At 53.0% G+C, this 21,033-nt stretch overlaps 2 protein-coding genes across 5 annotated transcripts in view; one reads left to right on the forward strand and one right to left on the reverse strand.

Annotated features, from left to right (window-relative positions):
• PCNX2 (pecanex 2) overlaps positions 1-10,608 on the forward strand; it is a 274,216-nt gene extending 263,608 nt beyond the window's left edge. For both annotated transcript variants that reach the window (XM_060035057.1, XM_060035058.1), the window contains 3 exons: positions 245-432; positions 7,627-8,075; positions 9,587-10,608. In XM_060035057.1, coding sequence (XP_059891040.1) covers positions 245-432; positions 7,627-8,075; positions 9,587-9,748 — 799 coding nt within the window. In that variant the 3' untranslated portion in view covers positions 9,749-10,608. The remainder of the gene's footprint in view (positions 1-244; positions 433-7,626; positions 8,076-9,586) is intronic.
• A 116-nt stretch (positions 10,609-10,724) lies between these two features.
• The window catches only part of NTPCR (nucleoside-triphosphatase, cancer-related), a 39,248-nt gene continuing 28,939 nt past the window's right edge, over positions 10,725-21,033 (reverse strand). For all 3 annotated transcript variants that reach the window (XM_060035061.1, XM_060035060.1, XM_060035059.1), the window contains one exon: positions 10,725-14,104. In XM_060035061.1, the coding sequence (XP_059891044.1) occupies positions 14,036-14,104 (69 nt within the window). In that variant the 3' untranslated portion in view covers positions 10,725-14,035. The remainder of the gene's footprint in view (positions 14,105-21,033) is intronic.

Genomic DNA, 21,033 nt, shown 5'->3' on the forward strand with positions numbered 1-21,033 from the left:
GCCCCAGAGCTGAGGGTTCCTGTGGCTGGTGGGACCTGCGGCTTCTTCATCCGGGCGTGGTGTATTCGTTTATCAGACTCTGAGGTTTGGGGAACGGAAGCCCCTCTCTCCACCGATGTCCCAGGTGTGCTGCTCACCTGTAGAGTCCGGTCTGCCACCCTGATTTGGACACGAATGTGATGGGGCGTTTGGGACAATCAGAAATGTTTTGGTGAGACCCTTGAAGCGTTTCTCCCTCTCACAGGGTGCGGAAGGACTGCGATGCCGCCGGCCAGCCCGGCGCTGGCAACAGCCAGGATGCCGACGGCGGGGGCGCCCCGCCCGTAGGCGGCAGCAGCGCCCCCAGTGGTGAGAGTCGGGAGAGCAGCTCGGAACAGCCCAGAAAGGATGGGAGCCGCCACCGGTCACCCCCTGAAGGGACAAGGACGACAGGTGGGTGCAGCGGGGGCTTCGTGTTACTGATAAGGCTCCTGTCGTCCCACTGGCCAACACTGTGGGTTGTGTTGTCGTTCTAACCTCTGAGAGCCCCTTTTTGCAGGAAAAATCAGTGTTGGGACAAAAGATGCCCCAAATATCCACGACTCTTATAGGTTCTACTCAGAAAACAACTCTCCATGTGTTAGATTCAGCATTTAACCTTTATCCATCTGTCTATCCATCACCTCAGCCAGCCAGCCAGCCAGCCATGTGTCTGTCCGTTGGCCCAGCGGTCACTCCCTTCCACCCCGTCTCTCACTCATTCAGTGCCTATTGGCTCACGTGCCTTTGTGTCGGGCTGTGTTGTAGCTCTTGATCTATGATGGTGCCTCCGTCTTTCTGTGAGTTGAGCCGCCGTCTCCAAGTCTGTGGCGAGGGAGCCAGGCTCCTGCTCTCCGTTGCCCACTGTCTACAGCTCTCCCCTTCCTGCACTTACACCTGACATTTCAGAGCATAAGAAAAGAGGGAAGGGGGCTTCCCTGGTGGCGCAGTGGTTGAGAGTCCGCCTGCCGATGCAGGGGACGCGGGTTCGTGCCCCGGTCCGGGAAGATCCCACGTGCCGCGGAGCGGCTGGGCCCATGAGCCGTGGCCACTGAGCCTGCGCGTCCGGACCCTGTGCTCCGCGGCGGGAGAGGCCGCAGTGGTGGGAGGCCCGCGTACCACAAAAAAAGAAAAGAGGGAAGAAGGGTGGCAGCAGGTGTGGATGGCGGGGGTGGCTTTGTTCACGTTTGGGCTGAGTTTAAAGTTTAAAAGCAGTTAGGCTCAACCAGATGGATGAAGTCCCAAAACCCCAGTCCACTGGGAGGAGGGGGCTGCTTAGAAAAGATGACCCCGAGGGCCCGCAGAGGACGCACCCGGGTGGATGCGGGAGAGACAGATGCTTGGCCCTGGTTCCTGCTGGCACACTGGCACTCAGCTTTGCCCTTCAGAACCTGTTAGTGGCTTCGCCTTTTGGCCTCAGTGCTTTTACCATCCAGAAGGGTTCATTAAGTGCCTTTTTGTGCGTGTTCCCCTGCCAGCTCTGCACCGAATGAGTAATGAGGAACGGTCCCTGTCTCCTGGAAGCAAGGCTGAGGATTTCACTGAAATAGTGAGGATTTATACAAAGATGGGCAAGATGGTAGATAGATGGGGAGACAGAGAGGCAGACAGATGATGGGTAGAAGACAGATGATGGATGATAGATGGATGGATGGATACATGATAGATAGAGATGAATCAATAGATGATAGCTAGGTAATAGAAGATAGATGAGAGATGGAAGGAAGGGAGGGAGAGGTAGATAGGTAGGTAGATGGGCAAAGTGATTGCCATTAGCTGCTTAGGGGGAAGAAGGCCGCCTTCCCCGCCCCGTGCCGTCTGCCCCAACCCCAAGCAGAGCGGTCGCCCAGCCAGAGGCCTCCAGTGTTGGGCTCTCAGGCCAGGAGTTTCTCATTGCTTAGTTAACAGTTGTTATCGCATGAGAATTTTAAGTTTCAAAATCACATAAAGGGATCTTCCAGGTGGGAAAATGCAAGGTGGGTTCCAAATGGAGAAATTCCTCAGCGCTTGGCACGTCTAACCAGGTGACCTGTGGGAACCACAGGGAGGCTGGAGTCTGGGGGTTTCTGGCTGGCGGGGCCGCAGGCTTTTAAAGAGCCGAAGATGGGCGTGCTGGACGGGCTCTGACTCAGTGAGCTGCCTCTTCCCTTTCGTAGAAGTGAAGCTGTGCCGGCGCTTGGGGCTAGCGCTGCTTCCTGTCCTAAAATCCAGGCCCCATAGGTTGTGAACACCCCCCCATTCACCGCCGGAGCCTGAGGCTGGGAGCAGTCACAGGTTTTCGTGGCAGATGTCGGAGCTGCATCTTCCAGAGCCCAAACCAGCTGTGCATTTTCCATCGTTGCTTTTTTTTTTTTTTTTTTTGCGGTACGCGGGCCTCTCACCATCGTGGCCTCTCCCGTTGCGGAGCACAGGCTCTGGACGCGCAGGCTCAGCGGCCATGGCTCACGGGCCCAGCCGCCCCACGGCACGTGGGATCCTCCCGGACCGGGGCAAGAACCCGCGTCCCCTGCATCGGCAGGTGGACTCTCAACCACTGCGCCACCAGGGAAGTCCTCCATCATTGCTTCTTAAAATCGCTTCTCCCAAGGCCACCAAGAGTGACCACCTTTCAGACCATCTGGCTTAGAGTCCCAAGGGGGCCCCAGTGGGCTGAGAGAAGCTGGTGGGGCGTGAGTCCTGGAGGGGGAATGACATGACAGATGGCCCCTTCTGCCCTCCAGCCCTGCCTGAAGCCTCACCATCCCCCTGCCTCAGTGGCTGCCCAGGGCGAGGCTTTCCTGAAACTCACCAGGGGGCATCACAGCTGGTGGCATAAGCCAGACACCCATTCTGCGGGGCTGGACAGGGATGGAGTCCAAACTTGCCTTCAAAAGGATGAAACACCATGAGACAGTTGGCTTGAAACCAGCCACTGGGACTCACAGCCACGCCTCAAGGCAGCAGGGAAATCTCGGGACGTCAGGGCACAGCAGGCCCCTGAGAGACATCTAGAAAAGCTCGAAGCTGGCATCAGAAGGGGACAACCTTACTCCCCACACCCAGGACACAGACACCTCCTCCTGCCCCTGGAAAACGGAAATGTCCCCTTCTTTTTACTACCACTCTGGTTAAAGCCATACGGGGACATGGCCACCTTTGGCTTGGTTCACTGCACGCGCTCACTCCCTGGGGAAGTTCAAGGCCAGGACCCCTGTCCCTTCTCTCCACGTCCCTCGGCGGCAGCTAGAAACACGCCCCACCTGTGAGTAAGCACCGTGTCGGAACCCCGGGGCTTGGAGAACAAAGCCCAGGAGGGGGTAAGCTTCTGGTGGGATCCCAGGCTGCATCCCTCAGCGCCCGATAAACGCAGGTGCTCACACGCGTCCACGCTGCAGGCTAGAGGAGAGCTGCCCCCGCCCGGCTCAGGCCTCCACCCACAGGCCGCCGCCCCTGAGCCGGTGCAGAGTGGGGATGGGGTAGGGGGACTCCCGTGCCCTGACAGGGCCAGGCGCAAAGCTGTCAGTTACCAAAGCCCCGAGTGCAGTAGCCCTCGTGACCCCAAGGACACCGGCCCCAGAAGGAGCCGCACATGGGGAGGGGGACGGCCCTGCCCGGCGCCACCAAGGACTCTTCCCAGATGACGCAGCCAGTGGTGAGATGCCCGAAGGCCCCTGGAAGAGGGAGGGCGGCCTGGGAAGCCACCCCCCCCACCCGCTGCCATTCCCAGCAGGACGGCATCGCCAAAGGGGCCTCTGTGCTGTGCAGTTGCTGGGTTTCCTTCTAACCTCTGGCTTCTCTGGCCGCCTCCTCGCCCTCCCTCCGACTGAATCAAACCATGGTGCCCGCAGCTTCCAGAAAGCAAGCCAGGAGGTCGGTCTCCAGTCCTGGGGGGGATATTCCTGATCCCGTATCTTTGTACTCGACCTGGAAGACTCACCTTCCCAGCTCCTGTTCCGTAGCTCGCCTCCCAGGCTACAGGGGAGGCCCAGGGCCCAGTCTGCAGGGGCACACGGGTCGGGGGGGGGGGTCTCAGTGTCTAGGTCAAGGCACTTTTGAAGCTTCCCAGATGGTTCCAATGGCTAAGGTTAAGAAGCCCTTGGCCAAACCCAAACCGCCTGGGGCTGGCTCTGTTCCCAGTCAGGGGTTGAAGAAGCTCTGGGTTTCCGTGCGAGGTGAGTTTTGCAGGTTGGGTCGTTGTTTCCTGGTCAGTGTGCCGCGTGCCGAGCCTGTCGATGCGCCGATGCAATCAGAGAGGAAGGGCGGAGGGTGGAGAGCACCGCGTGATGCCACGTAGGCAACCAGTGATGACCAGTGTGCTGTGCCCTGTGGGAGTCCCTGGGGCCGAGGTGAAGGACCTGACTTCCCGGGCAGGGCATGACAGAGAAGCCTAACTATGCAGCAATGATTGAGCCGCTCTCAAGGGGGAATGTGAACGAAATTCTAAGAACAGACTCTTGTTTTACTCACAGTGCCCAAGGCTCAGTGCCCATAACTGGAGTCCCAACTGCTCCCTCGCTCCCTGGGTCCCTGCTTCAGTCCCCAGCCGAGTATCCCCATCCTGGCCCTTGCCAGATTCCCAGAGGACTGCAACCCCAGGTGGGCACAGTGTGTGGACGCCCAGCACCTCATGCCTGACTCGCGGGCCCTAACGCCCTACGGCCAGGAACTCACTATGCAGCCCTAAGTGCGGCCTGACAACCTGCAGACTTCTTGCTGGAAGGGGACTCAGCCCACTGGTGGAGGCTGGTGGGCTGCTTGCTGAGGAGAGCAGTTAGGAATTTGTAACTAATCTGAATCCCATATTGCACAGGAAGGCTATCTCTTCTATCCTATTTTTTTAATAGTTTAGTGTTTTATTTTGAAATTTTTTACAGAAAAACTTCAAGAATAAGGCAATGAATACCTACATACATTTCATCTAGATTCAATAGTTAACATTTGATACATATAATTTCTCTCTTCTATCCTATTCTAAGGATTTGCACCACCACCTTTCAGATAACAATCAAAGACAAAGGAATAGTGCTGGGATAATGAACAGGGGCGGGTAATTTACATGGCACTTCAACCCAGGTCCTAAGGAGGTTTTTCCTAGAAACGCTCCTAATTTGATAACGAAGTAACTGGCAAACTAAGTTAAACTACAGAATAATAAGTAGCATAGATGTATTTAGCTTGGTTTCGTACTTGTTCCATTTGCAAAATTAACTTTTAAAAAATCAAGAGCGACAAAAAAAAAAAAACCCAAGAAAATGTGAAGCAGTGAAATCGGGGCAGGGGTTACCCCATCTTGCATGGAACACGGACCATTCCCCTTTGTTACTGGAATGAGCTAAGTTCCCCCACTAAGTACGGGTGGTCTCTCCAACATCAAAATCACTGGCTTGCGGATGAATGTGGACTATTCTGGGGCAGCAATCAGCGTTACCGTATAAATCACAAGCAGATGTTTGGCCTTGCCAAGCTCTGAATAAACTAACAAATCACCATCTCTGTTCTTCATTCTGATTCGTCAGGGTCCCTTTCTCCCTCTTTCTTCCTCTATAAGAGTAACATACTCAGCTCTGCAGCGGGACCGTTCAGATGGGCCCATCCCCGGGGGGAGGGGGAGCCCCATGCCGGGGAGCTGCCTGCACTCACCCGGGGAGCCTGATCCCAGTACCACTCTGTGAGCAGCATTGCGGGGGGGGGGCACCCCGATTTCTCAGCAGACGGGCAGGAGGGAGCCAGGTGGGAGCACCAGTGCCCTCTGGAAACGGGCCCCCACCACCACAGTGGGCACATGGCAGTAAGGTCAACGTGAGGCAGGAGGGCCCTTTCAGCCAGTCCGCCTCTGTGGGAAGGGCAGGGCTAGAGAGGACCCGGGGAATGTCCACAGTAACATCTGTGCCCTAAGGAGTTACCTCGCAAAAGACGTGTTCCCATAGACAAACGTAAATATTTCAGAATCACCGGGTGCCCGGTTAATCACTTGGGCCTTTGGGGTGAGGTGACATTCCTTGGGGGTACCCACCCTGCAGCCCCCTCTATTTTTACCCGTTGAATGTAACTGTACCCACTCCTGCAGACACGTCAGTAGGGCAACTGGTAGCACCGTGACGTCACCAGCTGCCCCCTTCAGAATAATATTTTATTGATGTTTATTTTTTAAACTGAAGTACAGTTGATTTACAAATGTTGTGTTAATTTCTGTACAGCAAGGTGATTCGATTAAACGTATATATACCTTCTTTTTCATATTCTTTTCCGTTACGGTTTATCATAGGCTACTGAATATAGTTCTCTGTGCTTCCCAGTAGGACCTTGTGGTTAAAATAATATTTTAGAATTAGACCCTGGTGAGTACTGAGGCTTAAGTCAAGGAACTCGGCGTTCCAGCAATTCCAGGCTCGTCCACCCGCCTCGTCTCTAACGCCGCAGAGGTAAGTCAGGCACAAGACAGGCGCTTTAAGCCCGCCTTCCTCCAGAGATGTGCCAGGACCAAAGAAAGCCTCGGGCGGTCCGGTCCCTTGGGTCCAAAATGGCCTTGTTTTTCTCTCTCTCTTTTTTTAGATTTAGGCCAGGGTGGTTATATGTATATGTATAACTGATTCACTTTGCTGCACACCTGAAACTAATACAACGTTGTAAATCAACTAGACTCCAGTAAAAAATAAAATAAAGGCCTCGTCTCAGCAAGTCTCAGCAAGAGCTGGGCCAGGAAGGACCCCTGAGGGGAGGGACAACTGGCCAAAGGGAGCTGGGAGCCCTGACAGACGTGGGAACCCGGGCCGTGCACGCCCGAGTTGGGCCGGGGAGGGCTTCCTCTCAAAGACCTTGATCTTAAGGGAAAACTTTTCTAGAAAAAAAAGGCCACAGCATGTGGCTCAACCCGTTTTTCCTCTTTAGAAGGCAACTAGACATTATGCAAACCTGCATGCTTTCCCTTCATCACTGCTTATCAGAGGAGCCCGGGAACCCAGTCCCGAAGCAGGGACATGATGGGATTTGCCTGATGAGGCCACGTTATGGGTTTGCCTAGGACAGGGGCTCCCAGGGACGAGGGGCTTCAGTGCGAAACCCAGGACAGGCCTGGGCAAACCGGACGGGCCCATCGCCCTGGCCTGTGGCCCACACCAACGCCCCTGCCCCATCCTTCAGTTCTCAGGCCTCAGTGGAGCCCCGAGCTGGGCTCCCAACCCTCCATCCCAGCCCAGAAGGTGGGAGGCCAGCCTGGGTCCCTCGGGCCCCGCAGAGCAGCCCGCCTGCCTCAGCACGCGGACACTGACATGGGCAGCTGCCTGCCACGGCAAGCCGGTCTGCTCTGCTGTTTTTTTTTTTTTAAATCCCCCTTTTTAGAAAGCTCTGGTTGACTAGATAAGTGACTTTTTGAATGCCCTTGCTTTTCCCTCTTTGTCTTTAATTCCCACACTTATGTGTTGTTGTTTTTATTAAATTAATTTATGGTGGGTTTACGATGTCGTGTTAATTTCAGGTGCACGGCAAAGCGATTCAGTTATCCATACAGATATATCCGTTCTTTTTCAGATTCTTTTCCCACATGGGTTATTACAGACTATTGAGTAGAGGTCCCTGTGCTCTACGGTAGGTCCTTGTCGTTTACCTATTCTGCTCTGCTTTCCTTTAAAGGCAGGAGAAAAGGCAGGACTCAGTCCGTCCAGGCCCCCAGGGTCTTAAGCCAAACGCCGCCCATCCCGCGCTCATCCGGCCCCACCGTGGACAGCCACCCGGCCTTCCTGCAGACGTCCACGTCGGTCCACGAGCTGGCCCGGAGGCTCTCGGGCAGCCGGCTGTCCCCGTGCACCTCGGCGGCATCCCTGCGCTCCCAGCCCCCGCCCGCCCCCGCTGCCGGCCACCTGAGCGTCCGCGAGCGGGCCGAGGCCCTCATCAGGTCCAGCCTGGGCTCGTCCACCAGCTCCACCCTCAGCTTCCTCTTTGGCAAGAGGAGCTTCTCGAGCGTCCTGGTCATTTCCGGGCTGTCTGCCGCCGAGGGGGGTAACACCAGTGACACCCAGTCCTCCAGCAGTGTCAACATCACCCTGGGCCCCTCGGCCAGGACCACCAGCCAGCCCGCACGGGTGAGGAGCTCGGGGGGTGGGGGGCACTCCTGGCCGATGAGCCCGGTCCCCCGGGCCTGCAGGCTCCCATCACCTGCCCTGTAGGGTTCCCAGAGTAACAGACAGGCAACGAGACGGGAGCTGGACTGGCCGCGCTCGGAAGCGGACAGGATGTATGGCACGTGTACCGTAATGACGACGCCCAGGCAGGCGGTGGAGGGAGCCGGTGTCAGAGTCCCCTTCGCCCTGAACCCAGGATGTCGGGGGCGGGGGGGGGGGCATGTCCTCCACGGGTGCAGACAGAACCTTCTCTTTCCACGTTCCTCTGGCTGAGGGAGAGGAAAGGACACACGTCAGCACTGCAGGCAGCTCACCATCAGTTCCGAGCCACTAGATTTAATGGTGGCTCCTGAGATGGCTTTCTACTTTTACGCAGTTAAATGTTAGAGAGTTTTGAGGACTTTGCCCAAATAAACAGTTCCTTATCGAGAATCCCAAGCTGGCTGGCGCTGGGTGAATAACTGGGCTTCACAAGTTAAGTACGTAAGTAAACACCCAGCCGCTCTCTTCTGTACTGTGGTAGGGAGGGAGAAATCGGAGATGTTAAGGCAAAAGCCGGCATCAGGTTGGAGACTTCCACGCTCCGTTTGAACGGTCACACGCCGTCCTGCCCGCGATGGGGCAGAGCCGCAGGCTGCTGGCCTTCTGGTCCCGGGCGTGGCTTTTTGGAGGTGGATGATGGGGGCTCTGCCCTTACCCTCTTCCCAAAGGGAGAAGCCCTACAGGCCGGCGCCTGCCCCCGCCCGCAGGAGAAGCCATACAGTGGCACCTGCAGCCACCCTGAAACCAGGCCGGCATGCACCACCCTTAGTAGAGCCGTGGCGTTGCAGCGATGGTGCGCTAGCCTTCAGGGTGGGTTATGAGCATCCCGGAGCCCCGGGTTACTTTAGGAGTTTAAGTTAGATAGCTAAGCATAAACAAACTTCGCTTTTTCATTTCCTCAGTAACGGTGCACAAGGTATCGCAGCTCTCTGCCGCCCCCAATGTGTGTTTAAGACAGTCTGTGGATGCAGCTCTGGGATTCTGGCCAATTCTCTCTCCCACAGGGATGGCTGGGTCCTTGGGACCGCGTGCAGCCACAATAAAAAGGCCTCGGTCATACTGTTTGGCGTCAAACCTGCAGGACTGAGCAGCTGTGCAGGACTCAATGTATATGAAGTGACATTGACCCAAACTCAGGAAATCCAGGCTCACAAGCGACCTCTTGCCCAAGGTCATGTTTTTCCAGGTTACCCGAGAAGAGGGCCCTGTGTGCAGAGGCGCCTCCCTCTGCCCGTGGCTCGGGCTGCATGCTCTGTCCTCAAAGACCCCCCCCCCCCGCTTTGGTCCTCTGTAACTGGACCTGACTTTAGACTCTGACCCCAGGTTCCTGCCACACTGCTGGCTGGTACCTACAGCCGTGGGGTGGTCATCAGGGGAAGCAATCAGCTTTGCTGAGCCATCACTTGTTGCTTCTGTTTTCTCTTTGGAAGCACTTTTCCGAGCCGTGCGAACCCACGGAGGCCACCGAGCAGGGGCTGCTTCGAGATCGTCACGTGGCCGAGAACCTGCGGGTGATGTGCAGAAGGGCAAGCCAGGAGGACATGGGCCTGGACGACACGGCCTCCCAGCAGAGCGCTTCCGACGAGCAGTAGCTGAGCTCGGGCCGGAGAAGCCACGCCGTTGGGGAGGGACGCAAGCCCTCCCCAGCTTCTCCCCTGTGCTCCCCAAACTAAACAGCACAAAGAATGAGAGCCGGGAGATCCATCCTGTGGAAGATGAGTGCTGTGTACAAAACAGAATAACTTGATCTCAGGTTCTTGAAAAATATCTCACGTGATGAACACAAACCTTGACACCAGGCCTCCCTCCTGCTCTGGCACTCGCGGCCCCAGAGAGGCGGGACGCGGGAAGCACCCCTCCCAGAACTGGAAAATTCAGATAAAAGCCATGTTAACATCTTAAGACAACTCAAATAGAGCACATAAATAACTCCTTCCGGTCCTGATGAAAATAAGACAGCTGCATGCTAAACAACTGGCATTCTGTATGCCACTGTTACTGTGGAAAAGAGGCGGACAGCGGTGCGTATCACACCAGCAGCTGGTCCAATGCGCTGATGTCCAGTCTACATACAAACATCTCACTTCTTTATAATAGTTATGCAGATGTTAAGTAAGTATAAACCAGTGGCAGCTTTACTGCAAAAAATGTGATAGTGCATGCAGTCACGTCCAGAGCATCCTGTGAAAGGAGCCAAGCATCCCCAGCAACGTGAGTGCAGAAGTCTAGTTGAGGCAGGTCACGGAGGGCCGCCTAGGCATGATGGTAACTGCAGTCACAGCAACGTCCTGCAAGAAGCCAGGCCCCGTCTCGCCCAGCGCTCCTGTGTGCTTCCCAGGAATGCACGCCTGTTTCCAAGCCAAGCAATCCTTACCGCGTCACAGGACATTTGCACATACCTTTGTTTTTGGAATTAAAATGTTTACAGTTATTGCTGTGTCCAGTTGTTTGAGTTCTGCTGAAACTGTTGTCACTTCTAAAAAAAAACCAAAAAACAACAAAAGAAATACCACATCCTTCACTGTAAGAATGATTTAGGCAACTTCTTTTTAAAAAAAAAAATTATTTTTTATTGAAGTATAGTTGATTTACAATGTTGTGTTAGTTTCAGGTATACAGCAAAGTGATTCAGTTATACACATATATATTCTTTTTCAGATTCTTTTTTTTAATTGAAGTATAGTTGATTTATAATGCTGTAGGCAAATTCTGAGACAGCTTTTCTCATCTTAAGATTCCCATCAGGTAGAGCAGAAACCTGGCTTCTTCCTGACACGAGGGAGGAAGAAGGGATCGTAGAACACAGCCCATGGAGAATATCATCCCTGACCTGGCGAACCGTCCCTTTTGGAAAGCCCTAAATAGTTAGGGATATGCAATTTGGAAACAGTCACACAAATTTCTTAAAGGTACCTGGAGTTTGGAAGTGTAGGCAGAGGGGAGGGTATTGCAGAGAATTCCTTACCCCTTGGAAGTAGATGGCAATATTCTTTTTTTTTATAAAATAAGAATTAGAAATTAATAACAATAGGTAGACTCTGTATAATCGGAGACACAGTGCATGATTCTCAAATCAGCAATCCCTGGAGGTGCACGCCTTCTTATTTCTGATGGATTTGCAGACATCTGTCTGAAGAGAAGCTGATAGAACCTCACCGCAGTCCTCCAAGTCGGCTCAAGCAAACCTGGCTGGCAGTTCCCGAAATTCTTTTGGGCAACATTGCAGCCAAGCCCTCAGGTAAAGGGCAGCCTTGAGCTGTGAGCATGGCCTCCCCATATAGGGTGGCCACTTGAATTAGGTAAGACAATGACCCACGCCCAGCAGCATTCAGACTGGGCACTCCTCGGGCCTCCACAGGTAAGAAACACAGAGTCACCGCTTCCCCAGCCAGTGAGAGCTGCTCAAAGAGCTGGGAGAGCAGTCTGCAGGGACAGCGCGATGCAGGTGAGAAGGCAGACACGACGCGGGTACTCCTGCCACCGGAGATTCGAGAGCTGCTTTTCCGACTGCTGGGTTACTGCTCATCCCGCTTCTCTGGCAGCCTCTTGGGACGCAGCGGGAGAAGGAAAGGTGTAGTTTACCCACATCGGGGCCAGACTCCTCAGACAGGGATGCCGCCCTCTGCGTTGTCTGTGGCAGTAAAGCCACCTGAGTGTACGCTCTGAGCGTGTGCACACGTAGACCCACGGGTGAGATCGTGGCTGGATCCCCTCCAGGATTCTTAACGGACTGTCAACGACGCGGCCACGTGACTTTTTCAAGTGTTGCAAACAACTTTTATATTTACAACTCATGAGCTTGTTAATCTGATCTTCAGCGAGTCAACTGTTTATCAGAGCGTATTCCTTGCAAAATACTGTATTATTAGCCCCCATTTAGAGGAGATTTTCCGAAGGTGACATTTCTTGCTGGAGTTATTCACCTGTTCTGTCAGAACACAGCTAAAGAGTTATTTATTTTCTACATTTGGACACTGAACAAAACTGCTTCTCCTCTAAAGATAATATAAACTGTAGTGCTTGGCCTTCTATAAATCACGGGGCTAACCTGGCATTACTGATAATTCATTTCTGCCCTGTGTGTTAAAGCCACCTGCCTGGCAAGTCGTTTTCTAAAACCGCTTTGGTGCACTGACCTCTCCTGGCCCATGAAACGGGCATCGCAAGGCCTGTTCCCCAAGCCCTCCTCCCAAGCCTGCTCCACTTTCCTACTGCTTTGTCCCAAGTCACAAGCACCTGCCATCAGCTGCCCCCAGCGCCCCTACTCCCACGCGGTCTTCCCAGACACAGCATTCTACGAACACGAGACAGACGGAGGAGGAGGGGGGAGGCCCATCCCACTTTCCTGGGCCACCACTGCTCCCCGCCCCGCACCTGACCACTTACGGCTTGACGGTGCCCCCTCTTCCTCAGCCACCACAGTCAGAGAGTTCACAGGCCATGACTTTAAAGGACCATCTCCCTGACACGTGCCAATTCAGAGAAGAAAAGAAACCATTTGGGGGACTTCCCTGGCGGTCCAGTGGTTAGGGCCCCAGGTTCGATCCCTGGTCAGGGAACTAAGATCCCACATGCCCCTCGGCTTGGCCAAAAAAAACCCATTTTTTAAAATACTGCGTGTGTCCTGCCCCTAGGTTCTTCAGAACCATTTTTTTTTTTTTTAAGATTCCATATATATGTGTTAGCATACGGTATTTGTTTTTCTCTTTCTGACTTGCTTCCTGCACTGTCTGCTGCCCCAGGGCCCAGCTCACGGGACACCTCGCTCCACAGATGCCCGGACCGGGCAGAGGTCATATTCAAGGGCACACCCGGCATTAGCACCAGCTGGGCTTGTAGCTAAGGCTAAAGAAATCCTGGTAATTCATAGTTCTTCACCAAAACTGGCCTAAAGACACTGCACTGGTTATCGTCACTGTGTCCCATCAACCCCTGGGAGGGCAGCTGTTATCCTCTGTGAGCTCTGGGGCTTCAGTGGTCTGTCCCACGGGGCCCTGCCCAGGCTGCACCTTCTCTCTCTGCACCGTCTTCCCCGCAGCCCGGGCCCCGGCCCCGGGCGCCCCCCAGGGGATCACGAGGACGCCTGAGGGTGGTTTCCTTCAGGCTGTGGCGACGCCTTCCTTTGATGGTACCCACTTCCCTCTTTTCTGGGAGGGAAACGGGGCCCAGGAAGGTTTGCGAACTTGTCTAAATGAACGGGGCCAAAGTGCGGCTCTGATCTGAAGCCCTGCTGGGTACCCAGCACTACCAACATTTCTACAGACTGCTCGTCCCTCCCACGCAGGGACCCACATGCGTGCAATCATCACATCTACCTTTATTTTATTAAGCAATAAGCAAACAGATAAACAATAAGAGATGGGGAGGGGGGAGGACCGAAAATGGCTTTTTTTGAAATACTGATTTTTTAAAAAATCAAGTAACTGTTATCACTCTAAGTTGCGGGAGACTCCAGCTGCTCCTGGAGAGGGATTTAATTTTCCTGACATGCAAAACTGATTAGGCAGTGAACGCTTTTCTCCCCCTTTTCCCTGAACACATTTATAAACTTCAATCAATGGGGGCAAATTCCAACTAATACTCCGAAAACCATTTCTCATTTCATAATTTACCCAAATCATATGCACAACTGCAAGAGGAAATAAACAGAAATCTCTCAGCATGAATAAGCCACAGTGGACTGTTAATCTTGTCAAGTCAATCCAGCATTAAGGCTAATTTGATCTTTTAAACATTTTATGGAAAACAGCTGTCAGGCTTTCTTTGGAAAAGCCTCCAAGATTTCATAAACCCGAAGGCCAAAAACCTGGACAGGCAGGGAACTGAGGCTCCTCTCCAAGAGATGTGTTCACGTGCAGAAAAGCAGTGACAAGTCGTCTTCACTTCCGGCCACTCTGCACACACGTCACAATCTCTGGCAGAAGGTGGTTTCTGTTTTCCTTGGTGACCTGTGGGAAGAAGCAAGAAAGCGCGCTTCAGAGTCCCTTTCTTTTCCTTCAATTACCTACTCTGCCAGGTAATATTCTAAAAGAAGAGCCTGAAAGGTGAGGGGTGTTTTAGAAAGTGTGACCCAGGCGAGGTACGACCAAGGGAGGAAGCCCAGGTCCTCCAGAGCACTCTGAAAACTGGGCCGGTGGACTCGAATCCCACCACCATCTTCTGTGAAGCTGCGGCTCAAACAGTGACAGTGGGTTTTGATGACGGAAGGATTTTTAACCGGAAAAGGGCTACGAATTGAACCCTGGGAGGGATGATGGGAATGCAGGCTGGGACGTGGCCCCTGAGCTCAGCCTGACCTGGAAAGAAGGATGCCTGAGTGAAGCCGGGAGAACCTTCTTCAGGTGGGCACTGGAGGTGGACCCACTGGCGCTGGGTCACACCCAGGGTTCTGGGATGCTCTGAAGGTCAGTAATCTACTCACCTCTCCGTGAGCTTAGCAAATTTGCACGTTGCAAGAAACCTCCGACACCAGTCAATGTGAATGACGAGGAACCAGGAGCCCAGAGAAGGGCAGGGCTTTTCCTGAGCTCTCAGAGGTAGCGCGGGCGCAGTGCAGACTAGGACACAGGCCCCTGCATCCCGGTGTGCTACCTCTATGATCAACAGTTACAAAAACAAACAAAACTAACAGTTTATTCAAGCTCTCTCCGATGATCTGTGTTATATTTTTCTTTCTGTCACTACCACAGGCCCATGGAGTATAGCTCGAGCATCCAGACGCCCCCAGGCAGCTGGGTGGGGGGCTGCGCCCCGAGCACGGGCAGAGCCGCCTCTCCTCCCATCACCAGTGCCTTCCTCGGTGGCCCACACAACATTCAGCACGCTCTGCTGGTGGGCAAGGTGCTGGGGATGGCGAGACTCAGACCAGGACCTTGACCTTACGGAGCCCGCAGACCAGACGGGGGGCAGACGTGGACAGCAGTGAGAGCAGGGTTGCAGAGGAACCGCAGGAGGTTATGCCCGAGTTGCATCTGACAGGTGGACGCCGGGAGAAGGGCACTGGCAGAGAGAAGGGCCGGGCAGAGAATCACACGGAGAGGAGGTGCGTGTGGCCGGAAGACCTTGAGCGGGTTCGGGGTGCGAGGTCCCCGAGAGGAGACGGGCCTGGTCCCGCTACAGGCCCTCCCCCCGCCGCGGGGGGCAGGGGCCCCGGCTCGGGAGGTGAACGCGCGTCTGGAGGAAACGCGCAGTGGACCTCACCGCCTGGGGCTCCTGCATCCCACATCCTTCTTGCAAGAGCGCGGCGCCTCTGCCGCACCAGAGCTGCCCACGGCCCCGGGGACCTCCTGACCATCTGAGTCCCGAAAGGACGGAGCCAGGCGGCGGAGGCCGGTCCCCTGACGGTGGTGTCCGAGGATGCCGCCCACTGGACCCCGGGCAGCCCTGGCTCCACCGAAAGGAGGACCATCCGCCCCGTCTTCGCCTTGATGACGAACCGCCCATCCGCATGAGGCTTCGTTGCCGTTCTGGCCTACACTGGCCCGAGCCCGTTCTTGCGGAGAGCATCCGAGGGAGTCCCCGCCGTGGACGGAGGATCGGGGTGGCAGCGGCACGCAGGGAGGGCAGGAGGACACGCGGGCCCTCGGCCCCCGCCTCCGCCCTGGCCTCACGAGGAGTCCCCGAGGCTCTGCCATCAGGGTCCCTGAGGGCTCACTGCAGGCCCAGAAGGGCCACCTCCTCTGATGGGGACATTTCATCACCCCCTTTACACACGTGAGAGAGACGGTGAGATGCTGAGCTGGGAGAGGAGGAGAGAGACGGACCCAAGAGGGAAGAAAAACAGGGGCAACGGTGGCAGCGGGGGTGGGGGAGGAGGGGCCAGGCACCGCCCCGCTCCCTCGGACATCCCCAAGGGGGCCCCGGCTCCGCCATCCAGCTCCAGAGGAGCCGCCGCTGGTGGATCTCGGGCACCGGAGGTCGGCAGGTCCGCACTGGACACTTCTGACGTCGTTCAAGTGTAAACTGAAGCCGGTGCGATGAGACACGTGAAGAAACAGGGTCTGCAGGCTGCTGGTAGGATTTCTTCCCCTGGGTCATCACTAAGGCTTCACTTCCAGTCTTTGAAGACCTCAGCCCTCGGAAAGAATGGCTGGGGCGGGGGGCTGAAGGGAAGTGAAGGGTGACGAGGTGGAAACCCCGCTACCCAAGACCCCGGTCCTGGGGGCAGGCTGTTCAAGTGGCCCAGCGGAGGCCTGCAGAGAAGCAGGATTTAACAGGCGGGAGGCTCAGAGATGATAAAAGAAGAGCCCCAGAGAGCACCGCCAAGCTGCAGGGCCACAGTTCCGTGGTCACGCAGGTGTCCTGCTGGAGCCCCGCCCACCGTCCTCCGGGAGCTTGCGGGGCTGCAGCAGGGACAGGGTCCACCCGCCCCCAGCGCGCAGAGAACGTCTCCAAGCCTTGCACAGAAAAAGAACAAAGGATAAAAACTAGAAAAGACACATTCTGATGACTTCTCACTAAAAACTGGTGAACAGAATACTAATATTCCGCCGCCCCCTTGGATTTTTCTAGGATGACTTCTGAAGATTATGCAGTAAGATCTTCATGCAAAGCCGTTTACAGCGTTCAGTTGCCACGTTCCTTTCCAGCCAAGACAAACCCTCAGATGCGAGAATAAGCACAGCATCGTCTGTCAACTCAGGGACGCTTCCCTTTCGGCAGAATTCTGGTCTACTTTTTATTCTACCCCCAGACTTTTGGTGGCAGAAAAGCCCTTCCTGAGAGGCTAACGAGAAGAGGGCACTGGGGGCTGGGAGGGAAAAGGAGGTGAGGACGACTGCAGAAAGGACCCCGGCGTCCTCGCCCTCTCCTCCCACCATGCCCTGCCCAGGGCTGCAGGAGGTGCCCGGCCTCGGGCCCCTAGAAAATTGGACGGCGAGTTCCAGGGTGACAGGGCTGCGTCACATTCCTCCTGCGTCTAGCACAGGGTGGGTGCTCCGTCAATGCTTCTTATATTCTAAGCAGAGGAGGGTCTTTGAAATAGAGCTGAGCGGTTAAATACAGATTATGAAGACTCTGGCCTATTAGGCATCTGAGTGGCTCTGAGCCTCCTGGGACCAGGGAAGGGCCTAAGACTGGCCTACCAGTCAATGACTTGGGCGCCGTAACGTCAGGAAGGCTGTGAACATATGGACAGAGGAACAGGCAGGGGAAAAAAATGCCTCTTCATGTATACACTATGTGCAAGAAAGCAAAACAAAACCACATACATTTCCTTGAAACTGTGTGGGAAGTACCCTGACAAGTTTTAAATAAGCAGGGGATTGAAAAAAGAAATTAATTTGACAATGCTCATTATTATACATTAACACATAACAAAAGGATTACTAGTCTCTCCGTTTCACATTGTCTCCATTTCATTTTATTGAACCTAAAAATAGGCTCATTCATGAATTCAAACCCTCTAACCCTACTTTCCCTTGAAGTTTAAAGGCTCTAAACCAAGAATTATTTTGCCAGTGGGGTTTCGGGAACCCAGTGCCCGTGGGATGGGACTATGCTTCCATGGCAACGCCGCTTCTCTCAGGAGGGGCGCAATGGTTCTTTGTTTCCATGGCAACGCCACTTCTCTCGGGAGGAGGAAGGAGAGGTGATGGTTCTTTGTTTGGGTGTCCTGACTTCTGCGTTGAGTGTACAGCGTAGCTTTACTGAGCTATAATTCATATACCAAAAAATTCAACCTCGGGCAGAATTCGGTGGCTTTTAGTAGATTCCCAGCCGTGCAGTCATCAGCACTATCTATCTGGAGTATTTTCATCACGCCCTCCCCGCCCGCCCCCAATTACCCTCACTCTCAACCACTACACTCACTCCTTCCCCCCAGGTGTTGGCAACCACTAACCAATTTTTTTGGTCTATAGATTTGCCTATTCTGGACATTTCGTGCAGATGGAATCGTACAGTGTGGAATCCTCTGTGACAGGCTTCCTTCCCTTGGTGTCACGTGACGTAAACTCCTCCACGTTGAACACACGTCACCACGGCATTCCCTCTTACTGTCCAGTGATGCCCCATCGTGTGTGTACCACATCCTGTTTGTTTGTTCATCAGCTGATGGACATTTGGGTTGTCACTTTTTGGCTGCTATGTACACCAGTGTACGAGTTTTTGTTTGAACACACGTTTTCAATTCTTCTGGGTACACACTTAGAAGTGGAATTGCTGAGTTATAGGGTGATCCCACGTCTACCTTTCTGACGAACTGCTGCATTTTTACAGTCCCAGCAGCAGGGTATGAGGCCTCCAATTTCTCCACATCCTCACTGACACTATTTTCCATTTCTTTCCTTTAATTTCATTATAGCCATCCCAGCAATGTGCAGTGCTAGCTCACTGTGGTTTTGGTTTGCACTGCCCTAAAAACTAATGGTGTTACATTTTCATGTGCTTATCAACTATTTGCCTATCTTTGGAGAAACGTCTTTTCAGATTCTTTGCTCCTTTTTTAATTGGTTTATTTGTTGTTTTATTATTGAGTTGTAAGAGTTCTCTATGTATTCTGGGATACACAAAGTCCCTTATCAGATATATGATTCTTAAATAGTTTTTCCCATCCTGTGGCTTGTCCTTTTACTTTCTTGACAGTGTCCTTTGAAGCACAAAAATTTTAAATTTTGGTGAAGTTCACTGTATCTACTTTTCTCTCGTCACTTGTGCTTTTGGTGTTGGAACAAATAAGACTCTGCCTAACCCAAGTTTACAGAGAATTACTCCTATATTTTCTTCTAAGAGTTCTATAGTTTCATTCTTACATGTAGATCTACGGTCTGTTTTGAGTTAATTTTTGTGTCTGATGTGAGGTAAGGGTCTGGCTTCATTCTTTTGGATGTGGATGTCCAGTTTTCCAGCACCTTTGGCTGAAAAACAATTTTTTCTTCATTAACTTGTCCTGGCACTCTTGTTGAAAATCAGTTGATCGCAGATGCAAGGGTTTATTTTTGGACTTTCAACTCTATTCTGACAATCTACGTGTCTGTCCCCTGTGCCAGCACCACACTGTCTTGATTCCTGTAGCTTTGCAGTAAGTTTTGAAATCGGGAAGTATGAGTCTTCCAACATTTTATGATTGTTTGAGCTGGGTCCTTTAAATTTCCATATGAATTTTAGGATTACCTTGTTAATTTCTACAGAAAACCCTGCCTACTGACTCTTGACCTAAAGGTCGGCAGGTGTATGCTCATTCCTGTACCTACAGGAGTCTGTGACCCAGAAACAGCATCAAATTCCTGGTGAGATGAAAATGGTTTATACCCTGCTTGGTTAAAAAACCCATGGCCAGGCAGAGTAAGAGGAGGTCTAAAAATTTCCAAATTGGAGGGAAGCTGGGACGTAGTTCCCATTTTTCTTGTGATCTTGCAATCCACGGGCAAAAACTAAAAGAAGAAAAACTGCTTTATGGACTAAAACAAGTTTAAGTGGCTCTGAATTCAGAACAGTAGAACAGATTTTAGTTACAGTAACATTTTTCTAAAGTAGAAAGACCAAGTACTTTCCAGGGATCTTAGATTTCAAATCATCTGAACCACCCCTACCCACGAAGGTAACACACATCAGGGCTACGGTAACGCTCAGGCTTGGGAGTCAACAGACCGAGGTCTGAATCCTGGCTGTGCCCCTACTAACCGAACAACCTCGGACAAGGCCCGCCAGCTGTCACTGATGACCAGGCTGCCGTGACGTCCCCGACGCGCTGATGGACCTCAGCACCTCCCCCAGGTGCCCCAGGACTGGCGGCCACCCTGGCAGCTCAATCCCCGTTCCTGAGACTCCGGGCGTCTCTCCTCTCTCCTGTCCCCTCAGGGGACAACATTCTCCAGCATCTTCATGAAGGAGAGATTTCACAGGAAATCAAGTGAAATATGCTTTGGAAATGCCACCAGCACGACCAAGCTCACATTTTTTTGTTAGAAGTGACAGGCAGGGAGAGACATATTTTTTCACGTTGTGAGTCAGAGAAGGATGAAAGCAGTACGAGAGCTCCTGCTGGAATCTGGACCCGTGAAGGTCTTCACCTCTCGTTTCTGTGGCACTGACATTACCATTAAATGTTTTCTGACATGTGGTCTCCCATAACCTAATATTGAAATAAATTTATAACAGTTTTCAGTGGCTACACTTGGCATTAAACTACAGAAGAAATTAGGAAAACATTTAACCAAATTTCTGAGAGGGAAACATAATTTTCGGGAAGAGAAGCTTCGACGCCTGAACCTGCACCAGGATAGAAGTTTCTATATTACTGAATTCCAGAGGTCCCTGTGGCCCTGGATTTTATTTTTTCAGTCTGTTCTTTCCTGGGCAGTTTCTACCGTTTCACCCTCAGGTTCACTGACTCCATCCTCTGTCATCTCCATTCTGCTGGCGGGTCTACCCACGGACTCTGGCGTCAGTTACGCTATTTTGCATTCTAAAATGCTCACTTCATTCTTCCTTACAGCTTCTGTATCTTTGCTGAAGCTTTCAATTTCTTGGCTGAGAATTTCTATTTTTCATTTGTTTCCAGTGGGTTTGTAATTGCTCACTGAGGCATTTTTATGATGGCTGTTTGAAAATCTCTGCCCTATAATTCCAACATCTATGACGTCTTGCTGTTGGCATGTCGGCTGTTTCTCTCACTCTGGCTGATTTTCCTGGTTCTTGGAATGACAAGTGATTTCCAATCGTGTCTCTCGTGCTCTCCCTGGGGTCCCTGGCCAGTGCGCCTTCTTCCCTCTACCATTCAGGTCTTCTTATGTCTGTTTTATGTACAACGTCCAAGGTTTTTATCTGACTTAGGAGGAGCGACAGGGAGCAGTGTGTCTATCCCACTTTGTCTAGGACTGGAAGTGTCCTCAGGGGTTTTTCTGAAAAGTAAGGCTCTGTTTACCTGACCCTGTTA

This window comes from Delphinus delphis, chromosome 16, assembly GCF_949987515.2.
Source record: "Delphinus delphis chromosome 16, mDelDel1.2, whole genome shotgun sequence".
Lineage (NCBI taxonomy): Eukaryota > Metazoa > Chordata > Mammalia > Artiodactyla > Delphinidae > Delphinus > Delphinus delphis.